Below are 27,339 nucleotides of genomic sequence, written 5' to 3' on the forward strand. Positions count from 1 at the left end.
TGAAGCCAAAGTTTTTGTATTGGTTAAAAAAAAGAGTCCACTGAGCCCCCACCCCCACCCGCACACCCCCATTAATGCCCTATTAAAGTATGTTTTCAACTTGAATTCTCAATAACAAAAACTCCTCAGCGGCCATGGTACTGTACTGTAGAATATACAGTATATGCCTTGCTACTGTAATATGAAAAACTGAGAACTGAATATGACAATAATGATAATTTTGAACATTATTGATTACTGATTGCTAACTCATTTATTATGATAGATAAGAAAATAGCAATTGTACTGCATTAATAGTTTCCACAAACATATATCCACATAAAATACATTGCTTGTAAAGCCACATATATACAAATGAATTTAGACTTGGGGTGGGGTCAAGCCGAAAAACCCATGCAGATGAGCCTCACTGTCAAACATAATGTGTCCTTGTCCTGTTGCTATCATAACAATATAGTAGAAACACTGGCGACCAGAATGAAAAAGTTTTAAAATTTCTATTCTTTAGTGTGTTACTCACTGCTGGAGTGGACGTAACCTTGCTGGAGTAACTGCTGGAGTAAACTCGTCCAAGTAATCTTGGACGAGTTCCATCAACCTACACAGGAAACAAGTATCTCTATAGTTCTTATAGTTTTACATAATGGCTTGTTTTCACACATATTTACATATTTCCTTTGTCCATCCTACTACTGCTAAAACATGGCACTTTGGATTCCTGACCTATATAAAGTGTTCATATGCACGCAGCCAATCCAAACATCAAACACATGTACTCAACACTGCTCATACACATTAAGAGATCCTGCCCAAATTTTCAACTGATTACAACAGGTTACAGCAGATATGCACACATGACATGACTGTCTCTTCAAAAACACCAGATACCGTATTTCTAATATTCATACTTTGTTCTAAGTAGAATAGTTAGTGGAAGGAAAGGCTGTAGAAGATAGAAGATAATTCTGTCAGAAAAAAGTATTATTTCTACCAGTTCTTAATGATCATAAACTCCTCACATATAAAAACAGAATTAAAGTAATACACTCAAAATTGCATAGTTAATGTTTGATTCAGGGAGGTACCTCAGTGTATTAGAATCTACTTAAACTAAAACAGGCCCGCAATAGCTCAAGACTTATGGCTGGGCAAGGCTGGTACAGATGTTCTACTGTACCTACACATCATCATGTGAGAGCAAACAAATACCATTCAGATAAAATAATTCAACAGTATCATGTTGAAAATCCTTTATGTGGGAAGCCTATATCCATTAAAATAACACAGGCTGGATGCCAGTTGTCTCTACATGAAGAACTGGCCAAGCAGGTTCGCTATGCCTAGCAGGATCAGGAAACTGTGAAAGAGGGCAGATGGCCAGCGGAGCACCCCCTGCCGCTTTAGGGAGATCATATGGACCAAGGAAGGGAAGACAAATACTAAAGCCAAGCCACATGTTGCACCAGAGTACCTGCAGGGGGAGACAGAGAGCTACCATCATCAATACAGACAATTCATTACAGCAGCATTGCCTCATGTCAAATCAGTGTGTTCCACAAGGTTATAGAACCTAAATAATAAAAAAAAGTTTAAAAGTTGCTGGCAGGGGAGGAGTTAATTCTCAACTTTGCTTATGGAACATACAAGGCAATGCAAGATATTTCTGAGCACACTGCAGTCTATCAAATTAATCTCTTAGGTTATTCAGTTGTTCCAAATAGATTCATTTATATTATAATTGATTGATGATTAACTGTTTTTTAGCTGTTTTTATAATTTGAATAACGAAACAATTTTAAAACAGTGTTGACTTAATGTACCGTATGATGGATCCAATGTTGGGATAAAACTTGGCCATGATGACACCAGCTCCAACAATTAAGATGTTCAGAGTGAGGACATGGAAGAAACTTGGGAGAGAAAGTGTGAGAAGGATAGCATAAATAGAATTTACTACACAAGACTGATAACTGACAGACACTTTAAGCGCTCATCTGTAGGTAGATGACATATCACAATAGATGCCTTCAAGTAAGGAATGTTCACATAATAATTTGGGAATCCTCATTTTCAGGGTAACTGCAGGTTTCAGAAAGCCAAATTTAAGACCTTGTTAATGCCAGCTGGAACTGAGTGGATAATTTGCCACCATGCCAATTGATTGTGTTCAAAATGTTGTCACTTACTTCACTGTAGAGCTTTAGGCACGACAGTGCCCTAACCTAACCCTAACCCTCTAGTTCGCAGGGAGTGCTGCTCTCCAATACACATGCAGAGGGCCAATGCAATCTCCAACAGTCAAACCCAAAAAGCGATATAACACGTCCTTTCAACAAATTAACACCCACACTGCAATAAGACCTGCTGTCAAGGCACACATTTTGTAGCCTTTGTGTAATTTATTGGAGACACCTAGTGGAGGTTTATCATAGTCTCATTGGTTAATTGAAGTTACATGTCTGAAAGGTTAGAGTTCAAGCAGGAAGTAGTTTACTTTTCTCCATGTGGGGAGATTTTCCCATGTAGTCAGCACTCTCATTCCTTCCTTACAACTGTTTGTGCCTTGGAGATCCTTTGCTTGTGAGTTTTTTTTATTTGTTTGACTTATTTGTAAATGGACATACACACACACATATATATATATATATATATATATATACACATATATATGTTAAAAACAACATGTTGGGACTACAAAATGAACTTTAATGATGCTAAGATAAATTGGCTAAGCTAAGCTAATTGTAGCTTGTCATTGCTGTGCTGCTAGCTTGTAAGCTAACTCAAGGACATTTCATCAAGTGGACCACGGAGCTTATCAGCTAGCGTAACTCGTGGCAAGCTGGAAGCCACCCGTGCTAGAGCTGACTTTGTCAAGGAGTCTTAAGTCATGATCGAAAAGGCTCAACTTAAAGTGGAAGAGGCTTGCACGGAAGCAACTTTAACAGCACTTCAGTAAGAAAGAAAAGTAGCTGCAGCCATTGCTGAGACCAAGGTTCTGGAGGCAGCAGCAGAATGTTAGCATGGGAAAAATAATTCTACCACATGAGGGATCATCCATGAGCTCAAACTAGAAACCCCACCAAGGCCCCACTATTCTACAGCTCCCAGTGGAGTGAGAGCTACTTACACAACAATTGAAGCTGACGTGCCATTGCTGCCACGGTCGCTGTATCCTCTGCTTCACCTGTCAAGAGGACACCACAGCCACCACTCAGTGATGACACTGACACCAACGATGTATCCAGGTACCTTGCATGCAGAGAGCTTCTTAACTCAGGGCTCACTAAGTTTGATGACCGCCCAGAAAACGATTTGGCTTGGAAGTCCTCTTTCATGAATACTATCCAGGGACTGTCTCGGAGCGCCATTGAAGTGGCTTGGATGCGATAGTGATGCTCATATTACAGCCTTACACCCTAACCCTAACCGCCCCCTTCAACCTCAACCAAGCATGGCGGGGAGGGAGAAGCTGAAGCTCCTCAACCTGCTGTCACCTCAAAATGCACCAAAGTCTGTAGAAAGCAAAGAGGTCCTGCTCTAAGATCTCCTTGGTCAAGGCTTACCCAAAGGGCCAGCCAGAGAAGGCGACCAAAGTCTATGCGATTCTGGATGACCAGAGCAATAAATTGCTCGCCAGGTCAGATTTCTTTGAGTTATTCCACATTCAGGGATCGGACGCACCATATACCCTTTGCACCTGTGTGGGTGTGACTGAAACATTGGGAAGAAGAGCTACACTCCTCCTACTCCTTGTGGAGTCTTTTGATGGTGCAACCAAGGTGACACTGCTTATGCTGATCGAATGTAACAACATGACTGACAACAGGGCTGAAATACCATGTCCTGAGGCAGCACAGTACCATTCTAACCTGAAAACGTTTTATCATCTCATCCCTCCTCTGGATCCCAAAGTCCAGATTCAGCTTCTCATGGGTCATGACATTCTACTGGTGCACAAGGTGTGGGGAAAAATGGAATGGTCCTCATGCTGCCCCCTATGTGCAAAGGCTCGACCTAGGATAGCACCCATGTTCTTGACAATGGACGTCTGTCTCTCTTCACTCCATGTCAAAACCGGGTCCAAGAGCGAGAGAAATTCATTCTAAGCCCTCATTTGAAGTATCTTCCATGTTTGACACTCTTATCTCTGACAACTACAGCTTGGGAACTACCATCTTTAATAGGTCCAAGGACGACTATAGTCTGACTCTCCATTAAAGATAGGCTCTTTCTAGAGTTTATGGATAGAGGGATGTTCATGGACAACACCACTCCCATTCAGAACACCAAGTCAACGGCTCCCCAACAACAGAGAACAGGCGTTGTAACATCTCACCACTCTTCTACGCACATTGGAGAAGAAGCCTGTGATGAAGTATGAATATAAGTTCTGTATGTTCCGTATGTGAGCAATGCCATAACATTAACGGGACAAGCACACGCAACGTTAGGACACTCTGACGTAGGACGCTCTGTTGTCGAACTGTATGAGCCAATCTCATAGTTCTCAAGGAGGTGACGAGTTTATTCCGCACCAGCTATGCTGTGTAAAGACCAGATGTAGGAGGGAAATACAAACCACTATACAACGGGCTATTAAAGTGTGAGTGTTACTGTGTTGAAAGGGTATGTTTTAAATATTTTTTTGGTTTCAACTGGAGATTCCATTGGCACTCTGAATGTGTATTGGAGAGCAGCACTCCCTGCAAATTACAAGTACATAAAGCTCTACAGTTAAGTAATTTTTTTTTTTTAATTTTTATTTAAGATTATTTATGGCATTTCTGCATTATTTGACAGTACAGTGGAGAGAGACAAAAAAGGGTGGAGAGAGAGGGTGATGACATGCGACAAAGGTCCCAGGCCAGATTGAAACCCAGGGTGTTGTGGTTACATGGTACACTCCTCCGCCAACCAAGCAACCAGGATGCCCCATGAGTGAAATTTTGAACAAAATCAATCGTCATGATGGCAAAAATGAGGAAAATACGGCCCATGTTGAAAATAATAAATTATCCTTTAAGACCAATTAAAAAAAAAAAATTAAAGCAAAGAAACAAAGCTGGTGAAATCAGCTTATTTCTGATTGAACGTAGCTAATTAAAGATTTGAAACTATAAATGGGCAGTACAAGACAAAGGACACCGGGAAATTAATTATGAAGGGACATGAAGTACAACTGTTAGTAAAGCAAATGCGCTACATATTGTATCATCACATATGTTTGTGATAACGGATCACTCATTTCTGTAAATGTGAGTGATCCATTGTCATGGGGGCAGTCACACTTTTCTATTCGTGAAGCAACGTACAGAACCCATACAACCATGTTTACAACTCAAAAACATTAGTGCATTAGCGCTGACTCACTCTTGCAGGACCTGCAGATACCCTGATTTTAATTTAAAACATTATTCTTTTGTTTTTAGATTTAAATAAAATGTAGTCTGCTGTGCAAGTACTCTCACAAAATTACTGCTGATCAAAACTTGAATCATTATGCCCATTAAACACTTGTTCAAGTGCAGGAGAGCTACCTGGGGTAGTGGTTGCCAAAGATCTGGCCCATCATCTGGACTCGTACCAGGTATCCCAGCAGAGGGTACACTGTTGTCATCTGGAATAACAGGCAGGTCCGAGCCACAAACACCATCACATCACTACTAGGGAAGTTGTCTAAGAAGTTCTGCAGGGAGAGAGGAAAGCAGACAATGAATAAAGGCTTATCTTGCACAGTGGGGTTTGTGGGGAACTGTAGAAATTGCCATCTCAATGACTGTAGATGACAGTATGACTTCTTTAAACAATTGTAAAGATAGATCTCTGGCTGCATTTCATCAACTATTAGGGATTCGAAAACAACAAAACAAACATTAAAATATCTTAGCTCAAATATAAATGACTGCTTTAATACCCTGTAGTAGTAGTATCAGTAGTAGTAGTATAAGTAATAATAGTTGCAGTAGAAGTAGCAATAGTTGTAGTTGCAGTAATACTAGTAGTACAGTACCAGCAGCAGCAGTAGAACTAGTAGCATTAGCAATTGTAGTAATTGGAATAGCAGTAGTTGTTGTAACACTTGTAGTAGTAGTGGTATTTGCTTAATTAGTAGTAGTGATAGGAGCGGTAGTTGTACCAGGGTTCCTAAATCTAGCCGCAAGAGGAAATTGGTGGGGTCCAAGCACAATATGCTAATTTGTCCAAAGATGACATTATGATTAGTTACGAGCAAATGGTTTGAAAAGCTGATGCATTTTTCTAATAATCCTAACAAATACAATAGTGTTTCAAAAATGTCATAGGCCCTACAGTGGCTATACAGCACCCATTATACAGGCACAGCAATGTTGTGGAATTATTAAACAGGACCATATTATTTAGGCTAAAGTATTAATCTACATAATTTAGGACTATGAACATTTTAGCTATATATTTGGATGTCAGGGATAATTTTTCTTATAAACAACATAGTCTAACCACACAAAGCCAAGTCATTGGCTCAGTGTTTTAACTGAGCAGAGAAAGACTACAACATTCTGTAACATATAAAAGAACAAGTACAGATCCTGTACAGGCCCACGGTGTGTGTGTTGAATTCCACTAGCTGCGGCCACACTGATCCGTCGGAAAACAGACAGAATTATTGATGGCTGTTGGTGTTTTGGAATGTTACGTGGTCAGGGATGAGTCCAGTATGCAGCCTGTTGACAGTCAGTCAGCCGCTGAAACACACACAGGAACAGCTGTCCCGGGGTCGGGAGGCAGAAATAGTGTCGCGGCAACTTTGCCAGCCTGGGGAATCTTCCTGCATTCCCTGTCACTGTTTGTAAACGTGCTGTATTTCAACATTGTATTACAATTTTTACAATGAACACTGTCGTTTTTTCAGATGTAATTCTTCTACACTGGACTTTTCAGTTCACTTTTTAATGACTGTTGTCCTCTTGTCTTACTCACTGAACTACTTCATCCAACACAGTAAAGGACATCTCAAAAAAAGAAAATGAAAGTCTTACTGGTTCGATGCAGTCTTTGGACAGTGGGGGTGTGGGAAACGCTGCAAAGATCAACACTCCAACATACAGGTAGGTCAGCCCTACTAGAAGATAAGCCACAGACAGGTCCCGCACCTGGAATCACAAAGGCGCCAGTCAAGCACAAAGCCAGTCACCAGGTCTCCTCTTTTTGTGTTATCTGAGGTTAAAGAGCAACTAAACCCCCAAACCCAAATTTGTGGTGAAGCCTGACACCTAATGGTGAAAAGAAGGGTACTGAACTGGCCATCTGCTATTGGCTGGTCTTTGGTGCCAGGTGATGTCACCTTCTATAGAGTGCAATAGGTGGTGACATCACCTGGTACCAAAGACCAGCCAATAGCAGATAGACAGTTGGCAAAGTTGTTTGTCATGACCAGGTGAATCTTTTGACATCCATTACATATCTATAGGTAAATTAGAGCAAGAGATGCCTTCATTTTAATAGTGAGATTTTTTAACTGTAACTATAGTGCCCCCCGATGTCCGATTCATCACAAATTTTATACAGTCCTACAAGGTCCATAGTTGCACATACCCATCAAATTTTGTGCTGATGAGTATGAGGAGTATGACTATATCATGTTATGTTGGGCCTTTGCGCAAAAATGAAGTGTGCAAATTTTCAAGTGTATCAGACTTAAAGCCAATGAGTTATGGCCATTTAAAGTTATGATGTCGCTATAAGGCCACCCATTGGCATAATGCCACCAAATTTTGCAGGTTCACTTGTTACGAGTTACCTGCACATGACCACCAAATTTGGTTACGATATCATAAAGCATTCTTAAGTTATGGAAGTTTTTGTAATATAGGCCACGTCTGCAACATTTTTATGAACTTTAACAACCAATTGTGGCCAAACGGTAAGGAATATCAAAATCCTTTTGAGAAGTTTTGTGCAGGACCATCTGGATATGCTGTTTGGTTAGGTGAGGATTGGACAAAATTTGTAGGAGTAGTGAAAAAAAGAGACTGAGACTTTGAACCTGCCAAGTTTGGCTGCAGTAGCTCTTCCGGTTTCTGAGATACAGATACTTTAAGGGCAGAAGAAGAAACGGCGGAAGAATAATAATCCAAACAAAAACAATAGGGTTCCAGCACTATGTGCTTGGAATTTGATGAAGACTGGACAGAATTTGTAGGAGTAGCAAAAAAACAGTTTTGGAAAAAAATTTAAATGGCAGGCTTGTACCCCAAAAAATAAGAATCAATACATATTTAATATAGTTGTAGACCCACTTTTGGCAACAAGTACAATAAATATAAATTGATGTGTGTAGTGGGACTAAACAACAATATTCTGGGGCAGCTTGGTGGCTGAGTTGGCTAAGGCACATACCATGTAACCGTGACATCAAGTTTGAATCCAGCCTGGGACCTTTGTTGCCATGTCATCGCCCCTCTCTCCCCAATTTTTCCTGTCAATCTCCACTGTCAACTTTAAAATGAAGGCAAAAATGGCCAGAAAATAATCTTTAAAAAAACAATATTCTGCCATACTTTTCCAGACCCGTGTAAGAAGTCTATTCCTGGGGGTCTTTTTAACCCAGCGGGGTCAGGTGTTTTTAGCCTATGAATGTGGGTACAATTAATTTTAACCAGTAAGTGGACTGTTTGAAGGCAGTGGGTCAAGGCTCCTCTTTCCTCGTTTCTGAGGTAGACATTAGAGCAGCTGTCATCGTAGATGATGACTCACATAATGCACTCAGCAAAAAGGACGCAATAGAACTTCTGGAACTCAAGACCAGACCTTTCAGGACCACACTGAATGGCTTACACTCCCCTGCTTGTATAATGAATACAGGGGCAGTGTTGTGTGAAGCTATGAACTAGCACAGGTGGCTAAGACTCACATTGTTCTCTTGGTGCCTGTTGCTCTTCATTAGTGTGATGATGCAGTTGTGGATGAAGAAGGCAAGTGTGAGAACACCTGTCAGCTGAGGGAAGAGCAGTCTGAATTCTAGGGAGGAAATAAATACGAGGCAAACAATTTAGAAAATTAAAACTTAAAAAAATCTGATAAAGTATTGATTTGCCATCCTACTGTATATAAGATATAGTACTCTTGGTATTGTATGATGATAAAAAGAAAACCCTTATCCCCCAAATACAGTAGCTGATGGAGTCATAAAGTCACCATTACATGATTTTATCAGCTAAGACATCTCCAAACGATGGTTAGTTACCTTGAAAAGTGACAGTTTCACAAACTGCATAATTACCAGACAAAACTGAAACTTCACAGCATTCAGCTGGTGACTGTGGGTAATTTCCCATCCTAAATACTTAATGATTTGTCTTTCTCATTTTTACAGTTTGCCCCATTTTCTGAGATATGTTGGCCAAGAACAGCAAAATTGTACAAATGTGTTCAGCCTAACTCCAAATCTATAGGGCCTAGGTTTCTAAACCTGAACCACTACTTCTGCTGTCAAAAGGATCCTTTATAAGCTCGACTTCAAGCCTAGGAATCAATATCCTCACACATTTATAATGGGACAATGCATGAGTTTGTCAAGCAGATCCGAGGTTGTAAGATGTCTAAATCAAACTGGTAAAAACAACTATTACTGGGGCACTATACACCAACAACCCCAAACTTCCTCATTACCAAGGTCATTACAGGATTAAAGGCATTGAGCACCTTGCTATAATCTATATGAAGTTTACCTGGAACATAGAACTGGGGTGACTCAAACCAGTGGAACTCCAGGTGGAAGCCGAGACGAATGGCCTTATAAGTGACCAGGATAATCAGGTAGACCACTGATATGGTTCCTGAATGGATAGGGATGAGGCAATGCACAGCACATCCAGAAAAAAAATCAAACAACTGACATCATACTTGTTTATATCTGTTATTGATACACAGTGACCCCATTACCTCATACACCAGCAGAGATATTTAGGTTACTCATAAGTCCCTTTCCCGTCCTTAGTTTGTGTCAAACCTTTTGGGGTCGGAGTGGGAGAACAGGGGAAGAGGGAGGATAATGACATAACTGGGATAGGGGAAGCGGGATTATATAGACCAAGAGTTGGTCAAAGTTTTTCTGTTTTCTGTTTGTTTCTGTATTGAGTTTCTCTTGTAAAACCCTACATAAATACAATGTTAGAATCCACTGGAAGTCTTTAAGGTAGTATTGACTTCCCAATCCAGTGTTTGTATTTGCTATGGTTTCTCCACAGTGCTTTACAGTCAAGGTAGAACACGCAAACTTCCATGACAACAAGGGTGATCAAACACTTCTACTAACCCTTCATATCATCCCTCTGCCCATTCATTATCTTACCCAAGAAGGTGAACCTGGCGAAGAAGGAGGCAGAGCGGAAGTTGAGCAGTGGCAGCAACAGGATGATGAGGTAGAAGGGGATGGTGTTGGTCTTGCTCCACCAGTGGTCAAACAGGGCTACATCTGAGGTATTGTTGCTGCTGTCACCCAAGTAGAGGACACTGATGCTGTTGTTACCTCCGGGGTCAGTGTTTGGGTATGGACAGATTACTGGTGAACAAATTGGTAAAGCAATATCATCTTGGCAGTCATCTCTTGTTTCTACTTAAAATTGCGATTTAGGAGACAGTCAATTCTTCTGCCTATGATGAAGTGTGCAGTCCAGAAATGGGAGCACAACAAACATCCAAGAGCACATTTTAAAGTCCTGTAACAACGCATTATGTAATAACACCGCATTATGTAATAACTCGACAAAATGTAATAAATTTTCACTTAATTATGTAATAACACCCGCATTTTGTAATGATCTGCTGCATTTTGTAATACACAGCCTGAACGCAATATATAATAAATTTCCCAGTATTTTGTAATAAATTATTACATATTGCAGTGGTTATTACAAAATACGGGAGTTGCACCTTTTTTTTTATGAAAATGTAACAATATGGTGCATTATGTAATAACCAACCAAAATGGATTTCTTCATTCATAAAAATCATTATAACATTATAACAACAATGTTTATTTTATGCATTCTAGCATGAATCATACTGACTCAAAATTAATTTTAAAAAGATACTATTAGTTCAGTAGATTAGTAGTATCTTTCATTGGTCAAAACTACATTAAGTGTCATTGTATTCTTTTAGCTTAACAGAAACTGTACTTAAGGGTTCATAGAATTTAAGTAATTAAGTGAAAAACAACCACAGCATATAGCCTAACAACACACTCATTTGCAGTGGATTTCTAATATACAAACAGTTCAGTTTTATCTTGCAAAAACTACTATCAAGTAGCCACGATAGAAAGAACCATAGATGGTTATTACATAATGCACTGTATTATTACATTTTCATCATAAAAAAAGTGCAACTCCCGTATTTTGTAATAACCACCGCAATATGTAATAATTTATTACAAAATGCGGGGAAATTTATTACATATTGCGTTCAGGCTGTGTATTACAAAATGCAGCAGATTATTACAAAATGCGGGTGTTATTATATAATGAAGTGAAAATGTATTACATTTCGTCAAGTTATTACATAATGCGGTGTTATTAAATAATGCGTTGTTACAAGCCCCGATGTCTCTGACCCTCTGACAAAAAGCCTGACAAGTTATTCATTTGTGCCAGAAGCATGGTTTCCAAAACCATAGAAACAACTTGCTTTTCATAGTATCCATCAATTGTATCCTCAATTTCTTTCTCCCAAGACATCCTGCATACTTGTTCTAGTCTTTGTCATATTTGCATGTTAAGCAAGTTTAGCCATGGACGGACAGCATGGAATAATATTCTTTGGTACATTCTGAGGCTTACTAAACCAGTAAACAATTTGTACTGACACTGGCCATTAGAACTGGCTATCACTTTATGTTTATTGCTCAGCTTTATGCCAGATAATGCATGTGATCTTACCTTTATCTGAGCCATTGGTCCCAAACTCTGAATCTGACACGTTGATGTTGTGAGCATAGTCTATGGAGAGGAGAGAAAGTGCCATCAGATCAAGGCAAAAGCTCTTCTTGCATCAACAAATTTTAACATCAAAATGCACTGCATAGCATGTCAATGTATCTGTGGTAAAAACATGCCAATGATAGTCAGATTTAGGGATTTTTATTCCAATCAGGCCACACTACTAAATGTGAATGCAATTAGGGCTGTGAGGTGCTTTGCTTTAAAGAATGAACCAAAAGGCACCGAACAATAAGTACCTCCCTTCTCATACTTACAAAGGTAGTATGACTTACTGTAGATAAATTTGCCAGTGTTGTAGAGGAAGTTGGACATGAGGACCCAGTAAACCACCATGGCTCCAATAAGTGACACCATTGAGAAGACCAGGCTAGACCACTGGCCAAACTTGCCAAAGTAGTATCTACACACATCAGGGAATTCCCAATCTGACGTGTCCACATAGGCTGGTGAGAACACAGAGAAACAAGGGAGCAGTGAGTGTTTTACATCCTCTTCTCATCTTTAGTTTATTTGAATTGGTCCAAATATGAAGATAAATTGTTGCTTTGTTGCAATTTCTCCATTGATTTACATGTGAAGTGAATCATAGTTTATCATGATGTTAGCTGTATATTAAGAAGTTTTAGCTGCGACCAGCTGCTAGTATAAGTCACTCGGTTGTTCGGTCTGTCAGTCCTAAAAATGTAAAAAAAAAAAAAACCTAAAAAAAACCCCACTGCACTTGTACAACAGCAGATACAGAGATACAATGGCCAAGAGTGGGAACGGGCACACAGACAGCATCTAACAACTTTTGCAATCCATGATTAATCAGGGTTCCCTATTGTATTTGTTTCCCTTGTTGTTTTTGCTGGTATTATTTTTCTTTTCTTTCTTTCTTTTGACTAAAAATGATTTTCCATGAACAAAAATGCACGGCAATCCGGTTCGGTCCATAACAACCTATACTCATGTTTAGTGCCAGTTCTCCCCCTGGTGGCACTATAGCAACTGTCTAAACTGTTCAAAACTTTTACAGTTCATTAAAAATCAGCCGTACATGTTAAGGCTTTGCAACTTCAACCAAAATGTCGGCCCAAGTGAGAAGAAACTTTCATACACAACCTAATTCAAATTATGAAGTCCATCACTCTGATTTTTTCAAAAACTATAACACATAAAACTTAACTCCTCCCACATTTTTTGCTCAATGGACGCCAAACTTGGTACACAGCATCTTCAGACTGTACCCGATCAACAATCCATACAGATCAACAATTGAGCCCACAGTGTATTGAAATGTTTTACTGTAAATGGTACTGTAAAAAGCTGCAACAGTAACTCACCGTATGTCTCCAAACTTCATTGATTTTTTTTTTATTTTCTTGAATTCTGCTCTCATAAAAGCTATTACAGTCAAGCTATTACATTTTTAAACATCAGTTTTTTGCTAACGGAGCATTCAATCTCTGTAAAAAATAAATTCCAGACATTTCTGTTGTCTAGACACAGCATCGAAATTTTTATAATTTATCTTGAAAACAACAACGTATACTTGGAAACAACTAAAAGTGTGTCACTTCTGAGATAGCTCAACTGGCAAATGTGATATCCCTGGCGCCAAAGGTTTTGGGTTCAAGACCAGTGAGGAGCAGAAAAATTATTACTCTCTCTTCTTAGATGTGCTACTGCTTTGCAATTGTTTTAGATTTTATATAGGCTTACAAAGAATTCTGAATGAATACGAATATATTTTATTTTCTTGTTTCTCCCTGAACTACTAAATAGCTAGAATGAGCCCAGTTGCCGTATTGCTGCTTGCAGCTATAATTAGTATTCTTCTTCTTTCTCTCCGCTAAAAGTGTCTGGTTGCTGTGTTTTACAGTTTCAGAGTTCCAAACAAAGCCGATAGGTGTGAAACATCAGCCGCTACTCGTGGCGCTATAACAAGCAACTTTAAGTTTTGGCCAATCATTTTTGAGCCGTTTAACTTAGAAACAACATTTTTCCATAGATTCCTTGGATCAAGCCAAATCAAGTGCACAGTGTAGTCAATTTTGGCCATATCAGATTTTGATATGAAATGTTCGACTTTTTGCCCCCAACATTTGTACACCACAATACCAGACCAAGCTACACAAAGATTCCATTTTTTTCAATAGTTATAGCCATAATAACAACCTACCCCTTGTGTTTGGCCAACCGAGAGGGCTTTTCCCCATTGTTATTATACCAGCCCCTACGGAAATTGGTCCGTTGGACGAATACTTGTCTATTAGGGATATGTATAATAATTCCCTAGAATTTCTCCTCTAAAATATTACCTTTGAGCCTTGACCTACAATATGTATAAGTGTACCTATAATTTATTTTTGGCGGGGGTATTGTGGTGGGGATGGGAATAGGAATTATTTAAAAATGGAATTGTAACTGTAAGCCAGAGCATTGCTGCACTCACGTATTGACTTTGGTGATTTGAGCACTCTGTAACAACAGTAGAGCATCAGCAGGCCCATGAAGATGAGAATGAGAATCCCAAGAGTGAAGCCAGCCTAAGGGGAAAAAAACAAAGAGATCACCGGCATTGATGTGATTCTTGACTCAATTCACTTTTCATTCTTTGTCCTGCAAGGGAAATTTGATTTGCAGACAGATATTAAAATAAATATAGCCGCAAGCGGTGATTGCGGGGTCCAAGCACAATTTGATAAGACAGACAGATAGACAAAACATTACAGAAGGTAGAAAGACACACACAAAAACTGATGTTGTAAAGATCGAACATGCAGTCTAACACCGGCTTTTGTGTTGGCCCTGACTTCTGTCAACTTAATCTTTTCATTGCAACCACCTTGCTGGAATTGGCCAAACTTTCTATTATTTGTCCTTGATGACTAATGACTTTGTAAAGGTCAAGTCTGGATTTGAATCTTCCACATGAAAGGCTGATGCTTTACCTACTAAGCCAAACGCCTGTTATGGGTTTAGTGAGGAGAAACTAACTAAAGGGAGAAGTAGTGTGATACTGCAACCTATGATTGACAGACTGACAGTGCTAATCACTTTATAGAACATTGTAGTGCTCTCCATTAACAAATAAAACAATAGTAAGTCACATGGCCCAGAAAACTGCTGCTGCACTGCTCTCTATGGGTTGAAAGGTCTGGCCACACCCCAATCAGTGATGCCAATCAGGTATTTTGCCACTGACAGATGATGTCAAACACCTGCTTTGAGTTTTCTGCACTGTGTGATTTAGTGTTGATTTACTTTTCATGAAACTTCAAAATGGTTTCAGTCCATCAAGGACTTGAACTCACAACCTTGTGGTCCCAAGACCTGAGCTTTACCACTCTGCCAACTTCCACTTTGGTGTATGCCACAGTGGGGAAACAAAACAAAGGGACAATTGATAGGTCACAGGTGCTAGTCCAACCCATATTGAAAGCCCCAGAAAGAATATTATAACTCTACTAGCATGCCACATTAATCAATTTACACATGGCATCAAACTAAATACAAATGATGTCTGGACTGTCAAGATGATGTCTGTAAAGACATCATCTTGACAGTCCAGACATCATTTGTATTTAGTTTGATGAAGATTGATCAAACTATCTTGAACATATCACATTGTCAATTTATCAAACTATTTGCAGCTGCACATTTCTATCTACTGTGCGCTCAGTTTTCAAGATATCATTATAATTTTTGGGGTGTTTACTAATTAAGGTATGGCGATTTCAAAAATCAAGTTGTTTTTTTCCTGTAATGTACGGTTTAGGAGGACAACACTGTGGGATCACAGTCAGTTATCAGTCAGAAGTTATTGGCCAAAACATAAAGTTGCTTGTTATAGCGCCACCATCTGGCTAATGTGCATGGGCTGCCTTGCTTTGTAGTGGTGGGCCATAGGAGCCCACCTGCCAAATACGGTTGCTGTAGGACTTATGGTTTCTGAGCTGTAGATACTTTTAGAGGAGAAAAAGAAAGAAAGAAAGAAAGTAAGACGGAAAGAAAGAAAGAAAGAAAGAAAGAAAGAAAGAAAGAAAGAAAGAAAGAAAGAAAGAAAGAAAGAAAGAAGAAGAATTCCAGCAAATACAATAGGGTTCCCGCACTACGTGCTTGGACCCCTAAAAAACACATAACAAACCACTTGCCATTTCATCAATAACTGAGGTCAATACAACTAGTCACTTCAGATATGGCTGTGAAAGAGCCAATCACTCATGAGTTTGTGGGGAAAAATAAATCACCTGCTTTATACCCCAAGGTATACTGAGTATGGATGTGCCCATCATTGTGTTCCATATGGCAAATCTGGGAGGAGAGGGGAAGAGCAAGGTAACAATCAAAGCAGTCAAACACACACAACCTTCAAGTGGAAAAAGTATGAGGAAACTGTTCAGGTCAGCTTGAGTTTATTAATGGTGTTACGACCATGGGTTATTTGTTGATCTGTGGACATTGCTATATGATATTCTCATTCTCTCTCTCTCTCTCTCTCTCAATGCCCACCTTGAAGTTAAAAGTCATACATGGGATAATAAAACTGCTACAGTTAAACTGCCATTCTGCTTGCTGGTTTTCCTTGGGAAAAGAGGGGAGTATTATTCAGGTTGTGTCTAGTTTACCCAAGGCTGGACATAACAATGGTCAAGACTAATAGTACTTACATTGTGATGATACTTGGGTTTTTAGAGGAATGGTCACCACCTGTCACCTTGAATGCAGTCCCAAGAGGACTGTAAATGTAAATCTCCTCTGGCCGGGGGATCACATGGTCTGGTGGACTCTGGAGGAAACACAACCAGAGACAGGAAAACTTGAGTCCTCACAGTCTGTGCTCTAGTTAATCTGATTTATAGATCACTGCACAACCAATAAAGGCTCCATTTACCACATCTTTTTGTTCACACCAAATTTGTGTGTATGCAATACATAACAATGGGCCATATGAAACTATAGTATTCCTATACATTTTAGACTAATACTAAATAAATATCACAACAAAACTATAATTCCCTATAGGAATATTACAGCGATACTACAGAAGCCAAAAAAAAAACATGATACGGTTACTATAAACTCACTTTTGTGTACCACAGACACTCACTGAGTCCCGATCCGAGTATTATAGGAATATTACATTGATTATTATAGTGATTTGTCGTTAGGCTACCGTCACAGAAATAAAAAAAAAGAAATGGCTTGACATTAAATTACGGTATTTCCTCTAATAATTTCCTCTCCGATAACGGCCAGGGCCGTGGTTGACATGAACAAATAAAGGCCGGCCCCAAATACAGGCCGGGGAAAAAAACAAAGGAAACAAGCGTGAATTTGCAATAGCTGCGACCACGTACACACACTGTGTGGCTATAGGCCGCCAAAGGGTGGGGAAATTTTTGTGAACCAACCAACCAACCGACCGACCGACCGATAGAGCAAGCTATAGAGCTGCTGGTCGCCACTAAAAACAACGGTGGATACCGGTAAACTCTTGGTGCCTGGCGAAAGTCTCTGGAGCATGTCGTTGGCGATTACCGTAATTATCGGTAATGCATTGCAGTAACAAAAAAACAGCTACCTAACGAACCCCAACAGAAGCAGATCAGAAAACAAGGAGGTTTTGTACTAAAATATGAGCAAATATACTTATCAAACAGAGGGAATTACAAATATAGGCCTGTCTCTAATATAAGCCTGCTTCCAATAAAGGCCTGGTACCCTCTGCAGTTGAGGTAAATAAAGGCCCGGGCCAATATTAGAGGAAATACGGTAGATTCAAAAAGCAAGATGATCCATGACTGCAACAGGAGGGGGCCAAGAGGAAGTATCCGTTACACAGACCATAATGCCATAATTGGCGATATGGCAGTGTCACCTGTTCAGCAGAAGAAGGCCATAAATATTTACAGAAAATGTGTATTGTAAACCTGTGGGGAAACAGAACACTACTGGTTAAATGGCTTAATACCCTGATACATTGGCCACTGGAGGGTGCCAGAGTCTTGCCCCGCCTACAAAACTAATTGGGTTTTTATTTTATTTTTATAAATGGTAGTGGTCATGTCACTGCCTATGAGACAGATACACCCAAATATAAACATAATTAATCACAGATTGCAAAAGTCATTAGAAGTTGTCAGTGCGGGATAGGGTGCACAGGCCCTAAGCAATTTGTCCACTCCAGACAGATAAACTCCATGCTTTTCCATGATTTTTTTTACCTGAAGCTGCCAAAGACAGGGTAAGTAACATAATGTTTTATCACATACCATAACCATGTAAGCCTATTAATTATAAAAAAAATATGGATACTTGTCTGGACCTTTGCTATGTAAGAAATTTGTGTGACTTGACTTGCTGGAATTGTACTTGAATACCGGCTAGTAGCCAGCTACTTTTCTGGCTGGCTACTCAGAAATTTGGGGAACCCCCTGTATATCACTGAGAAACATCTCAGTAACTAGTACTGAACTACTACTAAAAGTGCCACAACTACTACTACTGCTACTACTACTACTGTTAACCACTACAAAGATTGATGCTACTACCCCAAAACTACTGCTTCTACTGCTATAAATTCTTCTACTGCTGCTACACCTAGTACTGCTACTTGTACTGTTACCACCACAATTACTACTGCTGCGACTAATACTCCATCTACTGCTATTACTCTTACTGCTACAAAGACTAAAATGATTAATTCTGTACCTACTATTAGTATATAGATTGAGGCAATGTGCTGGTGTCTCTGGAACTGCCCTAAACTGGTTTCCACTGGTAGCTTTACATCATCAGCCCCTGACATGACGTGGGGTGCTGCAGGGCTCAATTCTTGGCCCAATATTGTTCTCTATTTATATGATACCTTTGGGGCAAATTATCCATTAACATGACATTGGTTTTCACTTTTATGCGGACGACACTCAGATGTATCTATTAATTAATCCCAGCAATTTTAGTAGGCTGACCATTTTACATGATTGTTTGGCTGATATCAAGGATTGGATGGCTCACAACTTTCTCCAGCTAAATTCAGATAAAACTGAAGTTCTTATTATTGGTCCTGAATGCTTTTCTTAACAAATTCAGCAGTTCCTAGGCTCTTTTATGAGCAATGTTAAGTATGTGTCAAAAAAATCTAGGTATCAAACTTAAATTTTGAACATCAAGTCAAGAAGTTGGTACAGTCATGCTTTTTTCAATCTAAGAATATTGCCAAAATCAGAGCCAATTAAAACCTTTTCTTTCTATTCACAACACTGAATGAGTTATTCATGCCTTTGTGATGTCGCCTTTGGACTGTTGCAACGCGTTGTTTACCTGTCTGAATCCGTCTGCCTTGGGTCAGCTCCAATTAGTTCAAAACTCTGCGGCAAGATTGTTGACCAAAACATTACACCTGCCTTAGCCTCTTTACAATGACTGCCAATAAAGTTCAGAAATTAAATTCTTCTAATTACATATAAGGCCTTGCATGACCAGGCACCTGAGTACATCACTGAATTGCTTCATCCATATCAGATCACAAGGCCCCTTAGGTCTTCAAACCAAGGACTCTTGGCCGTTCCAACATCTAGACTGAAGTCAAAGGGTGATAAAACATTTGCAGTTAACGGCATAGTGAGCAAAAATTCTTCTGAGGGACAAGTCCAACAGCCACTGCCTTAAATGTCCCTACCACTTCTAAAATGAAATCAACACCTTTGTCACCAACAGTTACCATCAGTATACAAGTGTTTTAGTTGTCTGTGTAATGTTATGCTGAGGTTATTTTAGACCATTATGGGGATGTGTTTAACCTTAAAATCAAGTTCAGATTTTCTCACATTAAACTGAAGTATTTTCCAAAAAGATATCTGCTGAGGGAGCATGCCCCCGGACACCCCTAGAGAGGGGGTTCCCCCAGTGAATTCTGGCCACTGACACCACTGACTACAGGTATGTAAGAGACAAAATTGCCGAACTTATCCTTTAAAAATGTGGGCAATATATTTCACAGTCCAAAGTTTGGGTGGACTTTAGGCAGGTTCGCCTACCACCACATGCCACTGCTACTGCGTCTATATCCCTAAATATTATTGGCAGAGTCTCAAATAGAACCAGTGCCACCAGCCACCACTGCTGATAACTAATGACCAAGTCTTATAACCAAGGGTGAGAGGCTTACTGACACACAGAGTTGGATGTTCTACACTTGAGTGACACACACAAAGCAGCTTTCACTGGTCAAAAGAACTGTGACATGAACCATGCTCAAACCATTTTTCAAGACTTCTGGGATCACAAGAGATCCATTGACAACCATTTTCTACATTCCCTATGCTTGTAAAATCAATTGGCATGAATTTAGTTACACCAAAACAGGTTCATTGATAGAAACTGTTGGTTTCTCTTTTTTGCATTGGCTCCAGTAATGTTTGGTGCGCACTTATTTTACGTTTCTGTTGTCCAACAAATAATGGAATATGCAGTGATTATAAATAAACTACCAGTAGTCTGTCAGAAGAGCCTGTTAGTCGGCTGTAGTAATGAACTCTGCTGTTCAGGATGGCAGCCTCGGCAGACACCTTCTCCTGGGGGTCATCTTCTACTATGTTCCTGGGCTCCACATGGAAAGGCCTGGGAAAATGAGGGAGACAGATCATGAGGGGACTATTTATATTTCTGTGATTATTTTAGCAGTAGTAAATAATTAAATTACAACTACATATGACTGAAAAAAACATGCAGAGCTAGTGAGCAGCACCATAACGTATACGTAAGCAAAACCTACAATTTATGAATTATATAGAGTAGAGAAATTGCACTGGGTCTGTTGATAAACTGAACCTTCCAAAACACTGTTATAATGAGGATGTATTCTAACACTACAATGTCATGGACTGATTTGTCCTTAGGAGGCCAGTAATATTTCTAGGGAGCAATCATACCCACTTGTTTTGAACATTTAAAGAAGGCCTGACCTAAGGAATTCATAGACACTAAAAGAGATGGGGGGGGGGGGGGGGTGTATCTGCTGTATCTGCTAGCAAGCTAGTTGGTCATTGTGAAATACCTAACTGGATTAAAGTTCACACAAACTGGTAATGTGGCTGGGAATGATGCTAGGGTGGAGGCAAGGACACACACACACACACACACACACAAATAGCTAACATCCTGGTAATTGCTTTTCTAGGAAAGTCCAGGAGGACTAACTCCTAGAACGGGTCTCATCTGCTATCCAGTAAACAACATAAAGTTCTGACCATAGGTGTGCGAACAGCAGTAGACTAACATGCAGTTGTATCTTACAGGATGGACCTATTACATTGTAATAGGCATGATAGTGTGTCATGCACAAGCTCAAGCAATGCAGATTAATTTCAAACTATGCAGCGCATTTCACAGGCATTGTGTTATTCCGTGTCAGGGTTTTGGGTGTGCCTTCGCTTGGGTACACATCTAGGTGTCTTTGTCTTTGTGACTGGTATGGCGTTCGGTATAGCCTACCTTTTAGCCTTGAAGTCCAGTGAGTCTGTGGAGCCTCTATGTGAGTAACTCTCTCCTGTTCGCACCGAGCCCAGCAGTGGTTTGCAGTCTTCCTCCATGATGCTTCTTACTTTCAGTTAGTGCCTTGCAGTCATCACCTGACTGTGCGAAAACACATTATGGAGAAGGAATTGACTGGACAAAGATTGACAGAGAGCGACCATAAAACATTACTTGTGAAGAACAGTAGCTTGTTCTATGTGTGTAGTCCCCTAGTTAGACCAGCTTTTGCAGTGCTGATACCATCTCTGACTAATTAGAGCTCAGAGGTTAAGTGCATCCTCACACTTAGTACCCTCAACACCCTTTTTTATACTGTACTTAATCCAGGCTAACCGTACTATAGGACTTTAGAAGTTTCCTCATTCACTTTCTAAAGTGGATTGACCCTTATTTTTCTTAACCTAGGACTCTAGATATTCTAGGGCTCTACATATTCCAGGGCTAAGAATGTGTGAAAGCATGAGTGATAAGTCATCATTGCAAAATAAGCCCTGAGCCGGTGGTGGGAGCCGTCTTTGTTGTCTTACCTGAACAGCTGCATGTATACTGCTACTGATAAACCATTGTAACGCTACTGTTTCAGATAAAGCTGACTATCAGCATTAATCAATTAATCACTGTATCAGCCAGCCAATGACAAACAACCTTCCACCTTCCAAGGACTGATCAACAACCGATTACTGACAATAATGACATCAAAGAAAGAGGAACAAATTTAGTCAGTACACTTTCACCACAGGGTTGTTTCACATTTCATTAGACTTTTGTTCACAAAACAGGTCAGTTCTAAGAGCAAGCACTTGTTAGAATATCTGTAGTATTGACAGAAGACCACTGCCTGTTTATTTTCCAAACCTTTAAGCTGCTGTGTGTAGAATATTTACCTCAATATATCATTCTCAAATTAATTCTGATTGCATAGTTTAATGGCTATAAAGAAATGGGACCATTGTGGTGAAAACTGGTTTATTCTAGGCTATGTGTTGCTTTCTATGTGTTTATGCCATCTGTCGCCAGGGCTGGTACGATGTGTAGCAGAAATGTGCAGGACTGACTTAAGGAGGGGCCTCTACCAAAACAGGAAGAGGACTGCCTCACTAGAGCTGCAACGATTAATCGATTAATCGAGAAAATAATTGACAGATTAATCGACAATGCAAATAATCGTTAGTTGCAGCCCTATGCCTCACTCTACTTGTTTGTAGCATGGAAGTACTCTATTGCTCTATTACAATTAAATACACAGACAAGTACAGATGCTGTCCAGTCCTACAGCGCTTAGACAGGTGTGCAGCATCAACTGTTGCTGTAGTTTAAGTTACTACAGTCCTGCAATAATCAGTATAACCACACTCTACAACTACGATCCGGTAGGTTAGCTTAATAAATTCCATGTTAGGAAAAGCTGCTTTGCTAGCTAAATGCAGTTGCAACTAAAAGTACTAATACTGTGTGCACTATAAACATGAAGTGAAAATAATATATAGCAAAAATATTTTTGTCACAGATTAGCCATCGCAGTCACAAACACATTGCAATACGAACACTGGGCGGGCGAGCATCACTCAATACACTGTGAGAGTGTGCTGTTTTGTTAGCATTGGACAAACTCAATAAATTACAAACCTGGCAAGTAAAAAACTGCTTTGCTGGCTCAATCTCTTGTAACTACAATGCAAAAAAAATCTATTTTAACAAGTCATTCAGTCTAATATTGAGTCCTAAAATCCTAATTTTCTTAAAATAAGTGAAGACATTCAGTGGCAGATTTTTTCACTTGGATTTTAGGACTCAATAATAGACTAAATGACTTGTTAAGATGGGGATACATCGGCAAAAAATATTTTTTTTTACGCAGATTAGCCACCACAGTTGCAAAGCTATTCATAGTATTCCCATGATGGCACATGCATTTCCTACCAATATGGCATTTTACAATCACCAAGTGAGTGACCATCACTCAGTATGAGGTGAAGAAGTGTCCTTTGACAAAATTATTGGTTCCTGATGAACACTTTCACATTTTAACAAAACAACAACAAGACCAACAAAAGATGGATAGCTGAAGTCTTTGGGGTCTGTTTTTGTTTGTTTGTTTTGTGTTTTGTGTTGTATATTGTTGTTTTTTATGGCATTTTATGTATTTAAATGTATGCATGGTTGCATGTAAGTGTATGGTTGTATTTTGTAAATGCGTATGTATGAGTATGAATGTATGGGTGCATGTGTGTATATAGATATGTATAGTTTTACATTTTTATGATGTATAATCATGTATAGATATATTTCTATTTTTATTAATGTAAATTCTGCTTCTATTCAGTTGTTAACTGTGAATACTAATAAACTCAAACTCAAACTTTCACATTATTTAATCACCCACGCATTATTTTAATATACCGCAGAACTCTAGACACTGTGTAAGTGTTTCTCCCCAAAATGCATTCAATTCTACAGCGCTAAACTAATAGCCTAAATCTACCAATAATCTCTAAAGTTTGAGAATGTTGATATGAATGTCTAGCCTACTTAGATCTCTGGCATACACTTCTTGCTAGATATCCATCCACGACCGAAAACTAAAATTCTATAAACTAAAAAAGGCAAGGAATCCAACACGTCTAGGCCCACTAAAAACTTGCCCTTCCTTTTACTTTTCAAAGAGGCAAAATAGCCGCAGGCTACACTACAAAATGATGTAAACAATGTTTTATCAGCAATTCACTTCCTAAGATGAGTGAAACGTTAGCAACTGGGACAAAATAAAATGTGGTAATAATAGGCTTGTTGGGGAGCATAACCTGAGAAACCTTTGCTCCTGCAAAAAAACAGAGACTGAGTTTGGGACTAGGGAGCATTTGACTGCACCTCACGCAGGCTACAGTGCCCCTTTCCTTCATGCTAGCTTTGCAACAAGTCTAAATGAACAAGTCATTTCTCGTAATGCATCACATCTCCCTGACTACAAACTAGGGCTGGGTGATAATTCAATATTATCATTTATCGTCTTTCAGTGGAATCATATCGTGATGATATGAAGATATTTTAATAGCGTGACACACATTTCTGCTGTCTAAATTGATGATGACAACCAAATTTTACTTAAAAACTCTCATAAAATGAGGTATGGTAGGAATATTATTTGAATATTTCTGTTTTGTTTGACATCACACCTAACATTACCATTCGGTTCAATGAGATGAACATTAATTTGATTATTTAACGTGATTTTGCATACATGAACCATATCATGATATATATTGATATCGAGAAAAATCCTTATGATTATTATGATATTGATTTCAACCATATTGCCCAGCCCTATACAAACACTTTTTAAATTTGAAGCCCAAAGGGTCGCGAAAATACACATTCTTTTAGATTTAGGCTTATCACCTGTATATTTCGTAGTATAGCACTGTTCATACGAGCCAATTACACAACCACAAATCCTTGTAACTTTGAGTGTAATGGAAGACAGTATATTGTCTTCTTTAGACTTGTTATAACAAGTCTAAAAGCAATCAATATTAAGCCAACAACAGCAAAAGAAGGTGGAAAATAGTGGCAGGAGAGTCAGCATGATGGGAAAAAGTTAGAGGAGCTGTACCTGCTGCTGAGCTGCTTCTTAATCTTAACCAATCACAGAGACGGAACACAGGGACAATCAACTTAGTGAGACAGTGCCAAGAGACAGCTAAATCAAGCTCTGCTTACACTATGATGTGATTGCCTGATATTCACTTAGGCTCTTGCTTCCAACATGACCTGCTTCCCTGCCCAAAATAAAAACGTATTGGATCCTGCGCAAATCACAAGAATATTATTTTGTAACTATTTCTAGGAATGGAACAATATATTGAAATTCAATAGCAATACAAAAATGTGACAATAATAACAATCGCGATATTTGCTCCATTTTATTCTGCTGTAGTAATTACATATGAGATGACTTGACCATCACAATTTCTCCATCCAAATTATATTATGTGCACTTTGTAATGACATTTTTAAATTGTTGTTTACAGCCAATGCCATCTAGAAAGATGTGTGGCTCAGAAATATTCTGCACAGTCAGACTGTGTTGTCACTCAACTTTTACTTATTAAATCACATTGTGGTTGTATGTATTGTTTGTATCAAGTGTTTCTAGAGACATGGTATAAACACTACATCACACTGCTAGTCTGCTACCCAATAATAATCTTATGCCATGGTTGACAGCCAACATTAAATGAGCTGATCATCAGGAAAATTATTTCTTAGTCACTATTTAAGGTGAGGGTTGAGGTAAGGATGAGCAGAGGCAACGTGAAAACTGCCAGGTCAGTTATCCTAATATCTGATATGCCTCAATGATGAGGAACAGTTGAGATCTGATTTCACTACAATTAGAATGTTACAAAGAATGCCATCAATCCTATTCCATGGCTAGCTAACGTTAGCTAACTGGCAGGCGACCTATTTGACTAGAGAGCTAGCTTTCCTCCTGGAATTTGGCAATTTAATGATTATTTGCTCACAGTACGTGACCTATAGGACTGGATTTTACTTAGGTCTACGCTTCCCTTTGGTCACAACATATACAAACACACAAGCAGCAGCCTAACGTTACTTCTGTAAAATTTCAACTTCTGGAATGGGTCCGGTAGACACAGGAAACAAAAGAGTAACGTTACCTGGTCAGGTTACCTTTGTAAATTGCTGCCGCTTGCTAGGGTTGGATGTCTTTTGAAATAACGAATGAAGAGGTCTGTAATCTTTGAACTAGAGCAAGAAAACAATCAGGTGCCGGATGCCGACATTCAGTTTCCTTCTCTCTTCAGGCTGCAATGTAACGTTACTTAAAATGAAAACGCATCGGGACTAACTTACACGTTACATTAAACAGGCCAAATTGTTTAAACTGCCTTAGAGATATTCAACCTGGTTGTTAGTTTAATCGTGCTAGAATCAAAGATGCCTACCAAACACTTTGCAGGGGTGTTTCCCGGTGTCTTCAGCTCATCGTGTCCCTGCACTGTCAGCAAAACAACTAGTTGGAATGAATGTCTGTGAATCACACACTGTAGACAATTGACGTCAACACATAAAGAGCGGGTGCGCTCGTTTTAGGGCGCCCAGTCGGTCAATGATTTAGCGGCTGGGCGGCGTTTGCTCGATTGTTATGGAATGCTCCGCCCTGGTCGGTTTCCGCTCGTCATGTGAACGGGAGGGTACTGGGTACCCTTAAACGAGCGCACCCACCCATACGGGAGCGACAATTGTACGGTGGCCGTTTTAGGACACTCAGCCACATGTCAATCGTAATAGCCTACTTTGTCAACCTTAAATGGAGTTGGTCAGGTATGGCGTTCGTCCGATTTAGATGGAGTTGAATCTGTGGAGGGCCAGGTCTGTCATATTAAGGAATTAATGAATACATCAATCAATAAATAATGCAATAACAAATAAAGCAAAAAATAAATGAATGGATGCATGAATGAACCAATGAAATAAACAAATAAATACATACATAAATAAAGAAATAAATGCAATAACACATAATAAATGGTAAAATAAATGTGGGAATATTTATAGAAATGCATAAATGCGTAAGTTCAATAATAAATAAATAAAATGTATTCATTAATTCATTCATTTATTTCTTGCTACACATTCAATGTCCATTTCCTCAAGCATATGCTAATGAGTAAGAGAGTATGTGACAGCAAGGCAAGTGCACCCGTACACATCGATTTTGTTTGCACAGTTTTGAAAATAAATACTGTTTTTGATTTGTTTATTTGTTTTACTTATTGTGTTTCACTCCTCTTGAGCAGGCAGCCTC

At 39.2% G+C, this 27,339-nt stretch overlaps 1 protein-coding gene across 2 annotated transcripts; it reads right to left on the minus strand.

Annotated features, from left to right (window-relative positions):
* Positions 1–243: 243 nt before the first annotated feature.
* Positions 244–26,591, minus strand: slc38a9 (solute carrier family 38 member 9). 2 transcript variants are annotated; one of them, XM_071515633.1, is made up of 15 exons: positions 26,477–26,591; positions 21,468–21,608; positions 20,465–20,594; positions 16,640–16,758; positions 16,220–16,283; positions 14,422–14,515; positions 12,257–12,427; positions 11,922–11,981; positions 10,334–10,543; positions 9,711–9,818; positions 8,894–9,000; positions 7,020–7,133; positions 5,541–5,689; positions 1,821–1,910; positions 244–1,471 (listed from the first exon to the last, which is right to left on the minus strand). In XM_071515633.1, the coding sequence occupies exons 2-15, from the start codon at positions 21,563–21,565 to the stop codon at positions 1,306–1,308; spliced, it is 1,680 nt and encodes a 559-aa protein (XP_071371734.1). In that variant the 5' UTR covers positions 21,566–21,608; positions 26,477–26,591; the 3' UTR covers positions 244–1,305. The 2 variants fall into 2 exon arrangements, with proteins under 2 accessions (XP_071371734.1, XP_071371742.1); XM_071515641.1 differs by lacking the exon at positions 26,477–26,591 and adding an exon at positions 26,202–26,347.
* Between the last annotated feature and the right edge of the window lie 748 nt (positions 26,592–27,339).

Source organism: Centroberyx affinis, unplaced genomic scaffold (assembly GCF_046629955.1).
Source record: "Centroberyx affinis isolate AG114_WGS23_722 - 3 ecotype Tasmania unplaced genomic scaffold, CSIRO-AGI_Caff_v1 ptg000029l_1, whole genome shotgun sequence".
Taxonomy (NCBI): Eukaryota; Metazoa; Chordata; class Actinopteri; order Beryciformes; family Berycidae; genus Centroberyx; species Centroberyx affinis.

Excerpts from the sequence above, each read along its gene's own strand:
- slc38a9 (XM_071515633.1), bottom strand. The coding sequence starts at position 21,565 with ATGGAGGAAGACTGCAAACCACTGCTGGGCTCGGTGCGAACAGGAGAG. Across the intron at positions 16,284-16,639 it reads AACCCAAGTATCATCACAAT|ATTTGCCATATGGAACACAA; the intron begins GTAAGTACTATT and ends CTCTCCTCCCAG. Across the intron at positions 9,819-10,333 it reads CGCCAGGTTCACCTTCTTGG|GAACCATATCAGTGGTCTAC; the intron begins GTAAGATAATGA and ends CTATCCATTCAG.